This window comes from Chlorocebus sabaeus, chromosome 1 (genome assembly GCF_047675955.1).
Source record: "Chlorocebus sabaeus isolate Y175 chromosome 1, mChlSab1.0.hap1, whole genome shotgun sequence".
Classification (NCBI taxonomy): Eukaryota; Metazoa; Chordata; class Mammalia; order Primates; family Cercopithecidae; genus Chlorocebus; species Chlorocebus sabaeus.
In genome coordinates, this window is record NC_132904.1 from 4,123,068 (window position 1) to 4,141,181 (window position 18,114).

General features: G+C 54.6%; 1 protein-coding gene across 5 annotated transcripts in view; it reads right to left on the reverse strand.

Moving 5' to 3' along the window:
• Positions 1-6,944: 6,944 nt before the first annotated feature.
• The window catches only part of CTTN (cortactin), a 38,923-nt gene continuing 27,753 nt past the window's right edge, over positions 6,945-18,114 (reverse strand). For all 5 annotated transcript variants that reach the window (XM_073009399.1, XM_008016578.3, XM_008016495.3 and 2 more), the window contains 5 exons: positions 15,070-15,218; positions 12,477-12,566; positions 10,271-10,448; positions 9,832-9,903; positions 6,945-8,524 (listed from right to left, as the gene is read on the reverse strand). In XM_073009399.1, coding sequence (XP_072865500.1) covers positions 8,388-8,524; positions 9,832-9,903; positions 10,271-10,448; positions 12,477-12,566; positions 15,070-15,218 — 626 coding nt within the window. In that variant the 3' untranslated portion in view covers positions 6,945-8,387. The remainder of the gene's footprint in view (positions 8,525-9,831; positions 9,904-10,270; positions 10,449-12,476; positions 12,567-15,069; positions 15,219-18,114) is intronic.

Sequence of the window (18,114 nt, forward strand, 5' to 3'; positions counted from 1 at the left end):
GTTGGAATTGATCCCACATATTGAAAGTGAGGCCTAAGGAAAGTGCTTGGGTCATGGGGGCGAATCCCTCATGAATAGATTAATGCCCTCCCCAGTGGCGGGAGGGAGCTGTTGGTTTTTGTGAGAGCTGGTTATTCAAGAACCTGCACCTGCCCCCCTTGCTTCCTCTTCCCCATGTGATCTGAGCGCACTTGGGCTCCCCTTCCCCTCCCCTATGAGTGGAAGCAGCTGAGGCCTCCCCAGGAGCGGACACCGACATCATACTCCCTGTACAGCCTGCAGAACCCTGAGCCAAATCTCTTTCCTTTAGAAATTACCCAGCCTCGGCCGGGCGCCGAGACTCACGCCTATAATCCCAGCACTTTGGGAGGCTGAGGCGGGTGGATCACCTGAGGTCAGGAGTCCGAGACCAGCCTACATAGTGAGGCCAACATAGTGAAACCCCATCTCTACAAAAAAATTAGCTGGGCGTGGCAGCAGGCGCCTGTAATCCCAGCTACTCAGGAGGCTGAGGCAGGAGAATCGCTTGAACTCAGGAGACGGAGGTTGCTGTGAGTCGAGATTGCACCACTGCACTCCAGCCTGGGCAACAAGAGCAAAACTCTGTCTCAAAAAAAAGGGGAAGGGAAGGGAAGGGAAGGGAAGGGAGGGGAGGGGAGGGGAGGGGAGGGGAGGGGAGGGGAGGGGAGGGGAGGGGAGGGGAGGGGAGGGAAATTACCCAGCCCCAGGTATTCCTTTATGGCAACACAAAGAGACTAAACCATCTTCCCAAATGGACACTCTGTGCCTATTAAACATTAGCTCCATCCCCGACCCCAGGCCCTGGCAGCCACCATTCTCCGTCTCTGTGATTTGACTGCTCTAGGGACCTCACAAGTGGCACCCTACCGCATTCGTCTTTTTGTGGCTGGCTTCTTTCACTTAGCATAACATCTTCAAGGCTCATCCGTGTCGTAGCGTGTCAGGATTTCCTTTTTGAGAGACAGGGTCTCTCTGTTGCCCAGGCTGGAGTGCAGTGGTGGGACTATATAGCTCACTGTAACCTCAAACTCCTGGGCTCAAGGGATCCTCCAAGCTCAGCCTCCTGAACAGCTAGGACCATCCTTCCTTTCAAAGGCTGAATAATATTCCCCCGTCTGTATTTACCACATTTGATTTATCCACTCACCCACAGATGGACAGTGAGCTGCTTCTACCTTTTGGCCAGAGAATAATGCTGCTGCTATGAATATGGGTGTAGCAATATCTCTCTGAGACCTTGTTTTCAACTATTTGGGGTATATACCCAGAAGAGGTATTGCTGCATCATATGGTACTTTTTTTTCTTTTTTTAAAGGATTTGCTATACTGTTCACAGCATCTGCCACATTTTACCTTCTCACCAACGGTGTAAGAGGGGCTCAATTTCCCCACATCCTCACCAACTCTTGTGACTGTGTTTCTTCATGGTAGTCACCCTTATGGGTGTGAGATGTTACTGCAGTATCTTGGCTCTGTCCCCCATTCTCGAGTGAGGTGATGCAATCATAGCTCACGGCAGCCTTGACCTCCTGGGCTCCAGCAATCCTCCTGCCTCAGCCTCCTGAGTAGCTGGGACTACAGGCGGGTCCCACCACACTCAGCTAATTTTTAATTTTTTGTAGAAACAAGGTGTCCCTATGTTGCCCAGGCTGGTTTCAAACTTCTGGGCTCAAGTGATCCTCCTGCCTCAGCCTCCCAAACAGCTGTGATTACAGGCGTGAGCCGCCGTGCCCAGCCTCCGTGTGGTTTTGATTTGCATTTCCCTAATGATAGGTGACGCTGGGAATCTTTCTCCTGCTCATTTTCCATCTGTGTATTTTCTTTGAGACATCTATTCAAATCCTTTATCCGTTTTTAAATGATTTGGGTTTGTTGTTTAACTGTAGTTCCCTACATATTCTGGACATTACCCCCTTATCAGATGTGAGACTTGCAAATATTTTTTCCCATTCTCTAGGTTGCCTTTTCATTGTTATGTCCTTCAATGCCATTTTTTAAATGACATCCAATTTACCTTTTTTTTTTTTTTGAGATGGAGTCCTGCTCTGTCGCCCAGGCTGGAGTGCAGTGGAGTAATCTCGGCTCACTGCAACCTCTCCCTCCCAGGTTCAAGTGATTCTCGTGCCTCAGCCTCCCAATTAACTGAGATTACAGGCGTGTGCCACCACACCTAGCTAATTTTTGTTTTTTTTTGTTTGTTTGTTTGTTTGTTTTTTTTTGAGGCAGAGTCTTGCTCTGTTGCCCGGGCTGGAGTGCAGTGGCCGGATCTCAGCTCACTGCAAGCTCCGCCTCCCGGGTTCATGCCATTCTCCTGCCTCAGCCTCCCGAGTAGCTGGGACTACAGGTGCCGGCCACCTCGCCAGGCTAGTTTTTTGTATTTTTTAGTAGAGACGGGGTTTCACCGGGTTAGCCAGGATGGTCTCGATCTCCTGACCTCGTGATCCGCCCGTCTCGGCCTCCCAAAGTGCTGGGATTACAGGCTTGAGCCACCGCGCCCGGCCGAATTTTTGTGTTTTTAGTAGAGATGGGGTTTCACCATGTTGGCCAGGCTGGTCTCAGACTCCTGACCTCAAGTGATCCAGCCGCCTTGGCCTCCCAAAGTGTTGAGATTACAGACGTGAACCACCATGCCTGGCCCAGCTTGGCTATTTTCCCTTTTGCTGTCTGTGTTTTTGGTTCTGTATCTAGAAATCATTGTCAAATCAGGAATGTCATGAAAGCTTCGATGTCATGAAGCTTTCCCTGTTTACTTCTACGAGTTTTATAGATTCAGGTCTCGTGTTTAGGTCTTTAATCCATTTTCAGTTAATGTTTCTGTCTGGTGAAAGGTAAGGGACCAACATCACTCTTTTGCATGTGAATATCACTTTCCCAGTGCCATGTGCTGAAAAGATAATCTCCCTATTTGAAGGCCAGCTGATTAGTAACCTTAATTCCATCTGCTACGTAATTCGCCTTGGCCATGTGGGATAACATCATTACAGGTTCTGGGGATTAGGATCTAGACATCTTTGGGAGGCCAGGATTCTGCCCACCAGGGGGTGATCGAGCCTGCAGGGACTCACGTGCATCTCATTCACACACCCTACTCAGGAGAACACAACTGACTTTTGAACAAGGGTGTGAACTGTGAGCATCCACTTATACACATATTTTTTTCAACCAAGCACATAAAAAATACAGTATTCAGGCTGGGCATAGTGGCTTATACTTGTAATCTCAGCACTTTCGGAGGCTGAGGCAGGAGGATGGCTTGAGGCCAGGAGTTCAAGACCAGCCTGAGTAACATAGTGAGATTCTGTCTCTACAAAGACCTAAAAAATAAAAAATAAAAAATAAAAAAAAAAATAAACCAGGCATGGTGGGTGTGCACCTGTGGTCCCAGCTGCTCAGAAGGCTGAGGTTGGAAATTGCTTAAGGGAGGTTGAAGCTGCTGTGAGCTATGGTGGTGTCACTCCACTGCACTCCAGCCTGAGTGACATAGATCCTGTCTCGAAAACAACAAAAAATAGAGTATTCACAGGAGGCAAAACCTGCACATGCAAGGCCGACCTTTCATAGATGTGGGTTCTGCAGGGCACTGGGGGACTTGATTATGTGCAGATTTGGGTACAGGAGGGAGGTCCTGGGCCCAATCTCCTGCAAATACCAAGGGACGGATCTCTTTCTACGTAATAGCAGGAGGTGTAATTCACAGACAATACTGACAAACATTACATCGAGAGATGGCGTATGTTAGTGGGAAGTCTGACAGTTCACAAATGACAATGGAGTTGTCTCAAACGGTTTTAATCGAAGAAGCACTATTATAACGATGACAGTAGGTAGAACAAAAGCACCTTATCACACAACGTAGAATTCTTTGACTGTGTTGCCGTCTGTGTGCATTTTCACAATTATCATCATGAAAAGCAGAGTGCGTCTTCCCAAGGGAGGTCAAACGGGTCAGAAGAAATAACCGGAGGGAAAATGGGAGAAAAGAAACAACAGAATTCAAAACACAGGACTGAGGGGCCAGGCGCTGTGGCTCACGCCTGTAATCCCAGACCTTCGGGAGGCCGAGGCAGGTAGATCACGTGAGATCAGGAGTTCGAGATCAGCCTGGCCAACATGGTGATACCCCATCTCTACTAAAAATGCAAAAATTAGCTGGGCGTGGTGGTGGGCGCCTATAATCCCAGCTACTCGGGAGGCTGAGGCAGGAGAATCACTTGAACTTGGGAGGCGGAGGCTTCAGTGAGCTGAGATCCTGCCACTGCACCACTGCACTCCAGCCTGGGCAACAGAGCGAGACAACGTCTCAAAAAAAAAACAAAAAACAAACCAAAAACCAAAAAACATGGGACTGAGATAAGAAAAGGAGAGAATCCTAATGTTTCAGGCAAAATAAGTAAAAATTATTAAAATGTACTGTTACCTTTTGTTGTTAAGATATATTCAGTGTGTTCCATCAGACTGTGGAGGTGTATCCTGGCAATACATCTCAAATGCAAGCAGGTAAATGAATCTAGCAGGCATCTGACTAGAAAGAGGGGTTCTTTTATCCTCCCTTTCAGATGAAGAAATTGGAGCTGAAAGTCAGCAAGGTGGGTATCAAAAACCGTGCTCACTTCATGAGGCCCCGGTGTGGAGGGACACAACAGGGAGAGCTATCTGAGAGGAGGCCCCTGGCCAGTCCCGAGCTGTGTTCTCAGATCTCCTTGTTCTCCTTTCGGAACTTCCTCTTCTCCTTGGTTAGAATTAAACATAGCGGTGGGGGCCAGGCACAATGGCTCACGCCTGTAATTCCGGCACTTTGGGAGGCCGAGGAGGGCAAATCACCTGAGGTCAGGAGTTTGAGACCAGCCTGGCCAACCTGGCAAAACTGTCTCTACTAAAAATACAAAAATTAGCCAGGCATGGTGGTGCACACCTGTAGTCCCAGCTACTTGGGAGGCTGAGGCAGAACTGCTTGAACCTGGGAGGTGGAGGTTGCAGTGAGCGGAAATTGTGCCATTGCACTCCAGCCTGGGCAACAGAGCAAGACTCCATCTCAAAAAGAATAAATTGATTTAAAAAATAAAAATAAACGCAGTGGTGGAATCTCTGATTTCTTGGGTCAGCTTCCCCAGGGCTGAGCCATCTCTCTTATTCAACATTTCCCCGTTTCCCCTCCAAGGCCCAGCACACAGTATGTGCACAGTTAATACCGTGTCAGTCGCTCTCTGAACATCTTGGGTTGAAGAAGCAGTCGCCAGCAGATCTTCCAGGAGCACAGTGAGCATCTTCGCCGGACAAAGCACTCTCCATGCCGTGCCCACGTCTGAGTGCCCAGAGTGGCCAGCAGTGGCTCCGGTGCTTCTGGGAGGTGCCTGCGTGCCGATGGCTCCCTACATGCCACAAAACATTTTCCATGTCTGGGCCTCAAGAGGGAAAAGCATGTCCACGTCCTGCCCTCCCTCCTCCAGCGGGCTGAGAGCAAGTTGCTGCTGGGCAAGCCAGGCCTGGGCTGCTCCTCAGGCCAGAGGGGACCTGGGGAGTGAATCCAACTTTGAGACAGAAGGTACAGTGAGCTGACATTAAAATGACCACATCTAGGCCAGGCGCGGTGGCTCATGCCTGTAATGCCAGCATTTTGAGGGGCCGAGATGGGAGGATCACTTGAGGTCAGAAGTTCTAGACCAGCCTGGGCAACATGGTGAAACCACATTCCCACTAAAAATACAAAAAGTAGCCAGGTGTGGTGGTGCACACCTGTAGCCCCAGATACTTGGGAGGCTGAGGTGGGAGGATCGCTTGAACCCTGGGTGCATAGGTTGTGGGAGCGGAGATCGTGCCACTGCACTCCAGCCCGGGCAACAAAGCAAGACCCTTTCTCAAAAGACAGAAACAAAAAACCCCAACCACATCTAAAAGGAAAGTGGCTAAGATTCAGGTGGCTGGCTCCAGGTGCACAAGCTGCCAGGCAACGCTTGGCCACCAACAGAACAGAAACACAGACCCGCTCAAGATGTGTCCCACTCCCGCTGAGCCCCTGCCATGCTCATCCGCAGGCGGTAGAGGCAGAGCCAGACTGGGCAGACAGTGGGCCAGCAGGGCCCCCTCCCTTCGTCGCACCGTCCTCCAGCCCCCTGACCCCGTCTGCCCACCCCTGCTGGGACTTTCCCCTGGTTCACAAGCCTCCGAGCCTCATTTCTTCAGGACCCAGCTCCCCGCAGGTGGCTGCCATCTCACCCAGCAGACAGGCCCTGTGTGGGACAGGGCTCGCCATCAGGGCTCTGACCCTGTGATGCAGAACGCACGGCAGTTCGGTAGTGGGAGGAGGGCGAGGGCACTCTCACGTTTGGCTCCTGTGGGTAGAGCTGGCACAGGCGCTGTTTACTAAGCGAGAGGCAGGTGTAGGACAGTCCAAGGGAGGCAGTGCTCCGTCACCACTCAGGCTAGAAGGGGTAGCAGGTATGTCGTGCAGCCAAAAGCTCCCTGGGAGCACCTGATGGGCAGGAAGTGTGAGCCAGAACTCAGCTCCCCAGCACCCCCGGCTCCCGAGGGCACACCTGCTCCCTCAGTGCCACTGTTCCCCTTAGCCTTTAACTTCCGGTGCCCCTGAGCAAAACGAGACTGGGAGAAAAATCCCCCTCAGGATTTGAGAATTATAATTCAGAAATGACTTTTAAGCACAGAATGTTTTAACTTTGCTTGGAACCTCTGTGCAAAAAACTGGATGATCTGCGAGAGTAAACACGTTTCAGTTGGTAACCAGCACCTCTGAAGAACACTGAAAAGGGAACGTGCGCTTCAGTCTAAGGCCAGAACAGAACACGTGAGACGCACCGGATGGCAGGAGGGCCTCTGCCAGCCCAGGTCCGGGGTGCAGGATGCCGAGAGTGTCAACGCAGCTTCCACAGCAGAACGGAGTGACCACAGACCAAAGCGAATCACGCAAGTGGATCAAAAAAAGTTTATTCTGAATTCTTTAATTAAAAAAAATCATACCTATGAGGTGTGCTACAGGAATTCAGATACAATAAGTTGCATATAAAACCCGACCTCATTGCTTATTGTGGTAAAGCAAGGATGATGAGAAACGCACCTCAGAAGCAAAAACACGCGCTTCACGGGTGCTCCGGGACCCAAGTCCCAGGACATTTCCACGGGACCTTCTGGAATGACACACCGCCCACCTGACTGCACGACGGGACTGGTCCAGCCTCCCGGCTCCTCAGGAAGGACGTGAGTTTCCTACAAAGTGATTGGCCACAAATGCCAGGACAGCGGCGTCCCAGAGCTGTGGGGGGCCTTGGGGAGGAACACGCACTCATCTGCACTTCACACTTCTAGCCTTCAGCTCATCAAACTACCATAATTGAACATGATATTTTGGCAAAAAGACTACACCCCACTGATGGGAGGAGGCTCCTGGTGGCTCACAGCAGAGCAGGCACTGACTTCCTTCCCAAGGCTGAGAGGCCGTGCTGTGACACGGCACATATACCGCCCCAGGCTGCCCGGTGGCCCACGGACCACCTGGGTGACGGTCAAGACATCAGCCTGTGTGAAAAGAAAAGCCCAACGCAGACCTCAACTGCACTGCGCCAGTCCAGAGACCTGCGGGGCAGGGGAAGATTTCAAGGACTTGGTGACGCTGCCCGGCAGGGGCAGAAGAGGCTCCCAGCAGCCCTCCCAGCGACCTGGGCATAGGGATGAATAGAGATGAGGACGAGCCGGGGTGGGCACAGGAAAAAATCCAGGGTCTCTGCTAGAAGGCACCTGATCCTGCGGGCTATCACGGTATGACACAGGCAGATTTCCCATCTGACGTGGCAGCTCCTGTGTTCTGGGTGACTTAGCTCTGTGTTAACCTCCAGCAGGCCCGCCCCTCTCCCCCCAAACGCTGAGACTCTAGAGGGAGCCCTCGTCTGAGACAGTCCTTCCTGCCTACCCGCCGCAGGGCCCAGGACAGTCCTTCCTGCCTACCCGCCGCAGGGCCCACCTGAGGCCTCGTGCTTGTTGTGGGAGGCCCCGACTGCACTTGATGAGCACGAGGGCAACACGCACTCAAGAGAATGCAAGCTCCCTGAAGCTGCCGCGTGTGACAGTCAATTTGGCAAAAAATAAAACAAAAAAAACCCATCAATCCATCAATGCATAAAACCAATTACCAAAGTCCTCTAAGGAATGTGATTACAATATATTAGCAAATTCTGTGGCATAAACATTCTCAAAAGCATCAGCAAAAGTATTAAATATAAAAGCAATGTGTATATTCTCCTCCCCACCTTCAAAAAAAAAAAAAAAAACAAAAAAACCCAAAACCCAAGAACCAAAGAAGGCCTGATCTGTAGTGTGAGGATCCGGGGCGCAGCTCCGGGGGCTGGGTGCTGGGGGTCCTACTGCCGCAGGTCCACGTAGTTGGCTGGGAAGAGCCCGTACCGGCCCTTGCACACCCCACGCCACCAGCCATCATCAATCATCTCGATGTTGGTGATGATGTCATCGGGGTCAAACGAGATCTCATCATCACCCGCTGGGGAAGAGAACACAGAGAAAGGTGCTAAGTGCGAGCGTTTCCTGGTCTGCTAGAAAAGAACAGTGCAACCCAGAGCAAACTCCCAGGCAGCCTGCTCAGAGGAGCTGCCCCTGCAGAGATGCACTGCGGAGGCTCCTGCTGCCTCTCTCATGCCACCAAGGCCAGGATTTGTGAAGAACACGAGCCGAGTGACTACAAAGATGCCCAGAACCCCTCACACAAAACACCAACCCCACCCGGACCCCTTCCTCAGGAGCAAGTTTCCACCACATAACTCCAGCCCTGCCCGCCCTCCCTCCCCCTCTCTCCCTGGCAGACGTGTCTGTGGAGGGGGTGGGGAGATGGGCTGCCCAAGGCCATGGGGGTGTGGAGGCCACAGTAGAGGGATGGCTGGGGGACACCCGGAGAGAAGCCCAAGGTGATGGCTTAAATGGGCTGGAGGGCAAAAGCCATGATGATGAGAATCCACACACAGGTGCCGAGATGCCACAGACATATCCACACGAGTGCATGCAAATGCACGTGTGCAAAAGGGACTGAACGGGGACAGCCAGCGCTCACTTATGGTAGAATGCCAACTTCCGCACTGATGGAAAACTGCAAACGGGAAGCACTAAGAGGCAGCGGCCGGGGGTTCGGAAAGGAATCCCACGCCACCCGTAAGATGCTTGTCAACTGCAGAGGGGTGGCAGTGGCTTTGTGGACCAGATGGTGGCTGAGACAGAGGGACAGGTGGACGCCACGTGGCCCAGCAGGGAGCCCCACCACGTGGTCTCCACGACCTCACTGCCACCAGAGCACGGCTCAGCCTGGCCCTGAGGGAACACAGGGCAGGCGGCTGAGGCCAGCCCAGGAGCTGAGGCTGCTCTTAAACTGCCAAGGCCGCAAAGGCAACTCGGGGACACGCCGGCCACATGGGAGCTGGCGGCCAGGACAGGACAGGCAGGAATGGGGCATCTGTGTGGCCCCCTCACCTGGAGGGTGGGGCATCCCTGTGGGACAGCGTCCTTGACCTTGGGAAACACGCTGGAGTCTTTGGGGCTGGCAGCACCCTCGAAGCTCTCCAAGGGTTCAGAGAATACTAAAGATAACGGGGTGGGTACGTGTGTGTGCGGAGATGGAATCTGGGCGGGGAACATGGGAGTTCTTGGCACTATACCTGCGACTTTTCTATACCTCTGAAATTATCTCAACATGAATTATTTCTAAACTAACAACGCTGGAGAAGTCAATTCTCAGGAAGCAAGCACAGGCGGGCGCAGCTGCCCGGGTCTCCCCTCTGAACACTTTTGCGGGTCGCTCACCAGCCTGGTAGTCGTACAGGGCAACGGCTGTGATCCCCAGGTCATTCTCGTACTCGTCGTAGGTGCTGTCCTCTAAAAGAAAGCCAGGACAGAGCTGAGCAATACAAAGCCCCACACAGGTTCCCAGCCTTCTCAAGTTTTAGACACTTCCTAAGATTCTGTCCCAAGGACACAGGACGGCAGCTGAAGCCCTCCCTTCCTCTGCCCTGCCCACCCGTCCCCAGCATCCCGGGGATCTTCCCGGGATGCAGCTCAGGAGCTGCTGCCCCAAATGTGTCTAGAGCACTTCCCTCAAGGGACAGAAAGACTCTGCAGCAAGCAGGCGAAGGCGGGTCAGCGGGAAACCCACCCACGCTCCTCGCAAGGACACCACAGGTGGAGCAGGATGTCTCGGGAGCTCCCCGCCCTGGGAAGGGCGCTGCAGCGTGGGGCCCAGTACCTGTGGGATAGTGGCCTGGGGCCTCTGCGCTTTCGTAGACAGCCTCTGTGGCGTAGGCCAGGCCCTGCTGGCTGCCGGCCTCTCGATAGTCAGCGGCCTCCACGCTGTACAAGGGCTCCGGCTCCGTCTCACTACCAGGGCCTCTGTAGCTCAGCTCTGCCTTGAAGGAAGCCGCGTCCTGGGGAAGGGTCACACGCACATGGCACGGGGCCCATGCTGGCTTCCAGAGAGCCGCAGCTGCACTGCCACAGCCAGCAGAAACCCAGCGGCCACCTCATTCTCAGTCCCAGCCAGGACTGAGAAAACAGATGCGGCATAGGAAGGCCAGGCCTGCTGGCTTGTTCACCATGGTGGTGAGTGCGGGCAGGCCCACGTGCCACTTCCTTACCGATGACTGGGTCCTCACCCCAGAACACTCCAGTCCTGCAGGAGCCACGCCCACATGGCAGGTTAGGAGCCACGCCCACACGGCAGGTTAGGAGCCACGCCCCTGCCTGCGCTGTTGCCTGGGGGTAGAGCCCATCTTTATTGGGTTAATTTGACTGATTTTGAGGCACAAGGCACCCTGGGGCCGAGTGGCCACCCTCCTGCCCTGTGCTGCTCGACCCTGGCCCTGCCTGACAGCAGCTTCACCACATGGCTGCAGAGCAGCCGAGCCCGCAGACCGGGCTCTGCCCTAAACAAATCCTCTCCGAGCCTGCAGACCGGGCTCTGCCCTAAACAGATCCTCTCTGCAGAGGGCAGCAAGGGCATCGCCGAAGAATCACATTCAACTACAAAGGTGCCAGCGGAACACCTCTTTATTTATAACCACCGCAGCTTCGGAGCCCTCACGAAAATCCCGACCTGCTTATCACCGATGCTGGCTTTAATCAATGTTTCTGAGCAGGGTCCACCTGATGTCACTGGCAGTGAGTGAGAGAAAGCAATGCCAACAGCTCAGAAACGTGCACCCAGGAGATCCGGGAAGAACTGGTGGTGGAGCGCTGCTCGCCAGGGAGAGAAACCGGGCAGGGAGAGCGACTCCACCCTCAGCGCAGGCGCTGGGAACCACGAAAGGGCTGAGCTGCACAGGAGGGGCAGGGTCGGAGCTTCCTTGCGGCAGACGGCGCTGGCTGCCAAGGGGAGGGACGAGAGGGGGAGGCCAGTTCCCGATGAGCTGCAAGGCCTCACTTACCGCATCCCCCCAGGGCCTGGCAGGGTAAAGGCAGTAGCACAGCCCAGGAGGGACAGTCAGGTGGTGACGAGGCCATGGCCAGGGAGGCCCAGGCCCCAGACCCTGCCTGTCTCCAGGGCGCTCTGGGCTCCTGAACTACCGTGGTCTGGAGTGTGCCCCCCATAACTACTGTGGTCCGTGGTCTGGAGTGTGCCCCCTGTAACTACCGTGGTCCGTGGTCTGGAGTGTGCCCCCCGTAACTACCGTGGTCCGTGGTCTGGAGTGTGCCCCCCGTAACTCACTGCCTGGCTCCTGGGCGAGGAGAGGTGAATGCACAGACCAGGATGATGGCCGTGGGATGGAGAAGGGGCAGGGCTGGGGCCAGGAGAGGTGGTGACAGGTGGAGGGTGTGGTTAGCGCAGAGATGCTGGCACGGAGCAGGAGACACAACGTCAGGGATGGGCGGGCCATCGGCAGATGGCTCGGTAACTCTGGGATGGGGACGGGTAACTCTGGGATGGGGACGGAACACTGGGGGACCCACGAGAGGGGGTCAGCAGCACAGGGAGGGACCGGACAGCATGTCTGCAGCACACTCATGAGGGGGTGCAAGGCCGGAGAGCTGAACGGGGCAGGCACAGAAGGCAGAGTGCGCAGGAGGTGGGGGCTCAGTGATGAGGGAGGGCGGCATTGCCAGAAGGGAGTGTGGTGGCGTCCCGCACAGCAGAGAGCAAATAGGATGAAGATCCCCACATCTGATTGTCTGACAGCAGGTGACCCCAGCAGGGACTGCAGTGAAAGTGGCCAGACTACAACAGGCTGTAGAGGGGTGAGAAGATGGCACGTGGGCCTGCACAGCTGTCCCCCGACAGCACCGAGGCATGTCACCCACCCCCAGGGCGCTCCCGGCCCACCCCTCTCTGGGCGTGGAATGCAGCGATGCCCTCTGCACCCACACCGCGCTGCCTGCCTGCAAGGGCTTCCTCTGCCCCACAGAGGACCTGGGCTCTGGCAGGAAGTCACGCTCATTCAACCACCAAAGACACCAACCTCATAGACGGGGCTCGAGGGCAGCCTCTCCTCGGTTGGCTGAGGTGCAGGCGACACAGGGGGCGTTTGCGTTTTCCCTCTGGCTTGCTCCTGTGATTGAAAACAAACAGCAATCGGAATGCTGCCATGACACTCTGCACTGTCACGCCTGCCGTGTTTCAGAAGATTGCGCCCAAGCTCTAGGCACGCTCTGGGGGAAGGAGCGGAGAACACCCACACCAAGGTTGAGCTGGAGCACTAAGCCTCGGATCCCACCAGCACCCGGGCAGGATCCGAGGGGCAGGTGAGCTGGAGCACTAAGCCTCGGATCCCACCAGCACCCAGGCAGGATCCGAGGGGCAGGTGAGCTCTGAGGCTGAGATCACACAGCCAGTGACGCGACAGTGCCGGGACTGGGCCACAGCTCATGTCCCGCCCACACACGATTAGACGGTTTAGCCACAGATTTGGGAGTCTGAGTTGATGCTGCAATGGGTTGAGACTTTGGGGGCCTTCATATGGGCTGAGTGCGTTTGCACATGAGACGGACACGAAGCTTTAGGGGCCAAAGGATGAACTAGGGTAGGATAATGGCCCCTCAAAGCTGCTGACATCGCAGTCCCCAGACACCATGTGGAGGGACTGTGTGTGTGATGAAACTAAGGGTTCTGTGATGGGAACTCTGGACTGTCTGGGTGGACCCAATGTAATCACGAGGTCCTAAGAGAAGGGAGGCAGGAGTGTGAGGGACGGAGGAGGGGCGGTGACAACGAAAGCAGAGGTTGGAGATGGGAAGACGGGGCTGCAGGGCTGCCAGGAGGAACACACAGCTCTGCTGACATCTTTGGGGACTTCTGACCTCCAGGGCTGTTGAGACACTAGCTGTGTGCTGTGTGTGGTGGTGACTACAGCAGCAATGGGAAACTCACTGACAGCCTGCGGGCTCCAGTGCCAGACGCTGAGTCTGAGGGCGAGGTGTGCAGGCACAGGCACACGGGCCAGGGAGCCACCCAGGCAGGATCTGAACCCCAGGCGTCCACTCCAAACCCCTCCCTCCTCTCCCTCTGCAGGACCTGAACCCTGGGCGTCTGCTCCAAACCCCTCCCTCCTCTCCCTCTGCAGGACCTGAACCCCGGGTGTCCGCTCCAAACCCCTCCCTCCTCTCCCTCTGCAGGACCTGAACCCCAGGCGTCCGCTCCAAACCCCTCCCTCCTCTCCCTCTGCAGGACCTGAACCCCAGGCGTCCACTCCAAACCCCTCCCTCCTCTCCCTCTGCAGGACCTGAACCCTGGGCGTCCGCTCCAAACCCCTCCCTCCTCTCCCTCTGCAGGACCTGAACCCTGGGTGTCCGCTCCAAACCCCTCCCTCCTCTCCCTCTGCAGGACCTGAACCCCAGGCGTCCGCTCCAAACCCCTCCCTCCTCTCCCTCTGCAGGACCTGAACCCCGGGCGTCCGCTCCAAACCCCACCCTGCTCTCCCTCTGCAGGACCTGAACCCCAGGCGTCCACTCCAAACCCCTCCCTCCTCTCCCTCTGCAGGACCTGAACCCCAGGCGTCTATTCCGAACCCCTCCCTCCTCTCCCTCTGCAGGACCTGAACACCCAGGCGTCCGCTCCAAACCCTTCCTCCTCTCCCCCTGCAGGCTGCCTCGCTCTGTTAAGAACAATGGTAGTGCTGTCTTGTCTTGCTGAAGAGAAAACCACTCCTGGTCTTGAGACCCTAGCACAGTTCCTAGCATCTATGGTCTTGCCTGACCCCAACAGGACAGTTGTAAATTCCCACGTCACCTGGTGCCATCCACAGATTAAACACTCGAAGTACCATGTCCTGTGTGGCCCTGCAGGGGCAGGGCCTGGGGTGGGCAGGAGAAGCCCAGGCTTCCAGACAGGCTGGGCCTGCCCCACATTGCAGACGCCCCAGCTGAGAGCCACACCTGGTAACTTCACACACACACATTTGTAGGCTCCAGGCTCTATTCATAGCCCCCCCAATCCCGCTGAGCACAAGGAAATTCCTTGTCAGTGGGAAGCCACCCAGGCTGGACCCAAAGCACCCAGATGCAGACTCGTGCTCTGCCCCTGCCAGGGGTGCGCTCCTGGCATCTTTCTCTGGAGCGCTTCTCCACAGCCAGGGGCTTGGGTGAGCGGGGCTGGGCTGGCTAAGCAGAAGCAGGCCCCAAGAGCAGGCTGCCTCTGCACAGAGGCCCCTCCAAACCCCAAACTTTCACCCGGAAAAGGAGGGGCTTCCAGAGGGGGAGGGGTGAGAAGAGACTCCGGCTGACATTTGGACAAGAGCTCCATGGAGGACGAAGCCGACATGACTCTGCTGTCAGCTCAGGGACAGAGGGCAGGGCAGGTTGCTGGGTCCCAGGGCTGGACTGGCAAGACCAGGATGGCGCTAGCCAGCTGCCTGGAGCATTGTGGCCAGAGACTCAGCCTATGTGTGGCTTCAAGTGACGAGTGCCTTAAAGCACAGCCTTAAACGAGAGTTAAACATGCCTTCCAAGGAAAACCTGGCCAGGAAAGAATAAGCCCCGCCCAGGCCCCAGAGCTGCCAATCCCCTCGCACAGGTCCGAGAGGGAGAGCGCGCTGCAGCCCACTCCTTGCCGCTCACCTCCAGCTTCCTCCTGGCCTCTTCCTGCTCCTGCCGCTCCTTCGCCATCCGCTGGGCTCTCTCTGCCTCCGCCTTCCGCCTGTCCTCCTGCTCCTTCTCCTTAGCGAGGTTTTCAAAGTTAGCTCTGATGTTACTTGTTTTGCTGGTCACTATAGAGAAAGGAGGGAGGACGTGTGGCTCGAGCACAGCAAAAACACTGCTCCTGGACAACAGCCCCATACAGGGTGGCCGCCCCAGGAACCGGTCACCCCCCACCCCCGAGGAGGGAAAGGTTCTTGCGGCTGCCAGCTCAGCCCACTGGTCCGGGGCCAGCACTGGGCGCCGGCCGCAGTGCACTGCACACCTGGTGGGACTGGCGATCCCCCTAAGCTTGGCATCAGGAAGATCTTTCAACAAGACAGAATCTTCACCACCACACTCACAATTTTAAATAAAAACAGCCAATTTCTCTTAAAGACATCTGTCCTTGATAAAGCAGTTAAGGTACTGATGTATACTGTAATCGACATATACTGAATATAGTGAATCTCAACCGCTGAGTATACATTTTTTTATATTCTGTGTGACAAAAATGGAAAAGAGGGCAGTGGCTCATGCCTGTAATTCCCAGCACTTTGGGAGGTTGAAATGGGAGGACTGTCTGAGATCAGGAGTGTGAGACCAGCCTGAGAAAGATAGTGAGACCCCATGTCTATTAAGAAAAAACAATAAAAATGTAAGTCAAAGGTGGGGAACAAGGCCGGGCGCAGTGGCTCACACCTGTAATCGCAGCACATTGGGAGGCTAAGGCGGGTGGATCACGAGGTCAAGGGATTGAGACCATTCTGGCCAACATGGTGAAACCCTGTATCTACTAAAAATGCAAGAATTAGCTGGGCGTGGTGGTGCGCACCTGTAATCCCAGCTACTCGAGGCTGAGGCAAGGAGAACTGCTTGAACCCAGGGGCAGGGGTTGCAGTGAGCCAAGATGGCGCCACTGCACTCCAGCCTCGCAAGAGAGCGAGACTCTGTCTCAAAAAAGTGGGAAGACACGTAAGCCTTCCCTGCTGTGTCCGGGACTGTGGCGGTGGCTGTCTCTGTCTCAAGGAACATGAATGGAACCATGAGAGCTGCAAGTTGATTGTTTTTTCATGGAACAACGTTCTTCCCTGAAATAACAACTGACAGACAAGCTATGGTTATGCAAAGCTGGGTATCTGGCAGCAGTTTTCTCCCAAGTGAATGAACTAAGCCTATTGTGTCAAGAAAAATTACTGTAGTATTTGGCGCCAACAGGAAAATTCCAGCTTTCAAGTAAAAGACAGAATTCTGAAAAATGTGAGGCTACATGAACATGACAATTTCCACTTAGCCTCTGCAGATGACATTGACGATGACAGCAAAAGTGATTTTTTTTGGTCCTGTATAATGAGAAGTGTCCGCAATTGGAAGACGGGCATAATTCAGAGGTCCAGCATTTTCCAAATAACCGACACAGGGTGCCGCCCGAGCATACTGGGGAGCGAGCCACTCAGGGCCAGAGGAGCCGGCCGCAGGACCACCCCCACCTGGCACGCTTGCATGGCATCGCGGAAGGACACCCACACTGCCCTCAAGGTTACAAACACTCCTCCCTTTCCCAACCGCCTCCCCAGGTGATTCCACATGTTCTTCCTAAACAACGTGACATCGACAGACTGCAGAGGCAGACAGGTGTGAGCATGCAGCCGCCTTCTATTAAAGAGATTTACAAAAAAAAAAAATGCCACTCCGTGCATGGCCAGTTATATTATTATTTTTATTTTTTGAGATGGAGTTTAGCTCTTGTCACCCAGGCTGGAGGGCAGTGGCGCAATCAAGGCTCACTGCAACCTCCGCCTCCAGATTCAAACAATTCTCCTGCCTCCGTCTCCTGAGTAGTTGGGATTACAGGCGTGGGCCACCATGCCCAGCTACTTTTTGTATCTTTAGTAGAGACAGGGTTTCACCATGTTGGCCAGGCTGGTCTCAAACTCCTGACCTCAGGTGATCCACCCGCCTCGGCCTCCCAGAGTGCTGCGGCTACAGGCGTGAGCCAGCATACCCAACCTAGTTTTGTTCTTTTTAAGTGAACCAATTTATAACTTTCCAATGGCTGTGGTGGCTCATGCCTGTAATCCCAGCACTCTGAGAGGCTGAGGCAGGTGGATCACTTGAGCTCAGGAATTCAAGACCAACCTGGGCAACACAGTGAGACCTCGTCTCTACTAAAAATAAAAAAATTTAACTGGGCATGGTGGTATGCGCTTATAGTTCCAGCTTCTCAGAGGCTGAGGCAAGAGGACTGCTTGAGCCCCGGAGACTGAGGCTGCAGTCCTGCCTGGATGACGCAGCAAGACCTGGTCTCAAAATAAATAAATAAACAAATAAAACAGTCCTCTGATTTCTTTTTTTTTTTTTTTTGAGATGGAGTCTCGCTCTGTCGCCCAGGCTGGAGTGCAGTGGTGCAATCTCAGCTCACTGTAAGCTCCGCCTCCTGGATTCAGGCCATTCTCCTGCCTCAGCCTCCTGAGTAGCTGGGACTACAGGCGCCCGCCACCATGCCCGGCTAATTTTTTATTTTTTTATTTTTTTAGTAGAGACGGGGTTTCACTGTGTTAGCCAGGATGGTCTCGATCTCCTGACCTCGTAACCCACCGGCCTCAGCCTCCCAAAGTGCTGGGATTACAGGCATGAGCCACCACGCCGGGCCACATTCCTCTAATTTCTAATATAGTCAATGTCATCAAATACATCAACGTCTTGGGGGGTTCTCACTAGTGGTCAAAGTGTCAAAGCGTCCTGGGCCCTCCAACTCTGAGAACTGTGGATCCACGGCTCCCCTAGTAAGCAGTGGCAGCTCTCCGCATCCTGTGTTAAATTTAGCACTTGCTTTCATGTACGATATTTTCCCCAAGTACCTGACTCTCCAGGGCATGGACCACCTCTGACTCAATCGTGTGTCCAGCACAGAAAAGGACAGGTTTCGAGCTCCCTGGTCAAGGGCCCAAGAACAAGCAGCAGAGAGAACGTCTGCCGTCGCCTGCA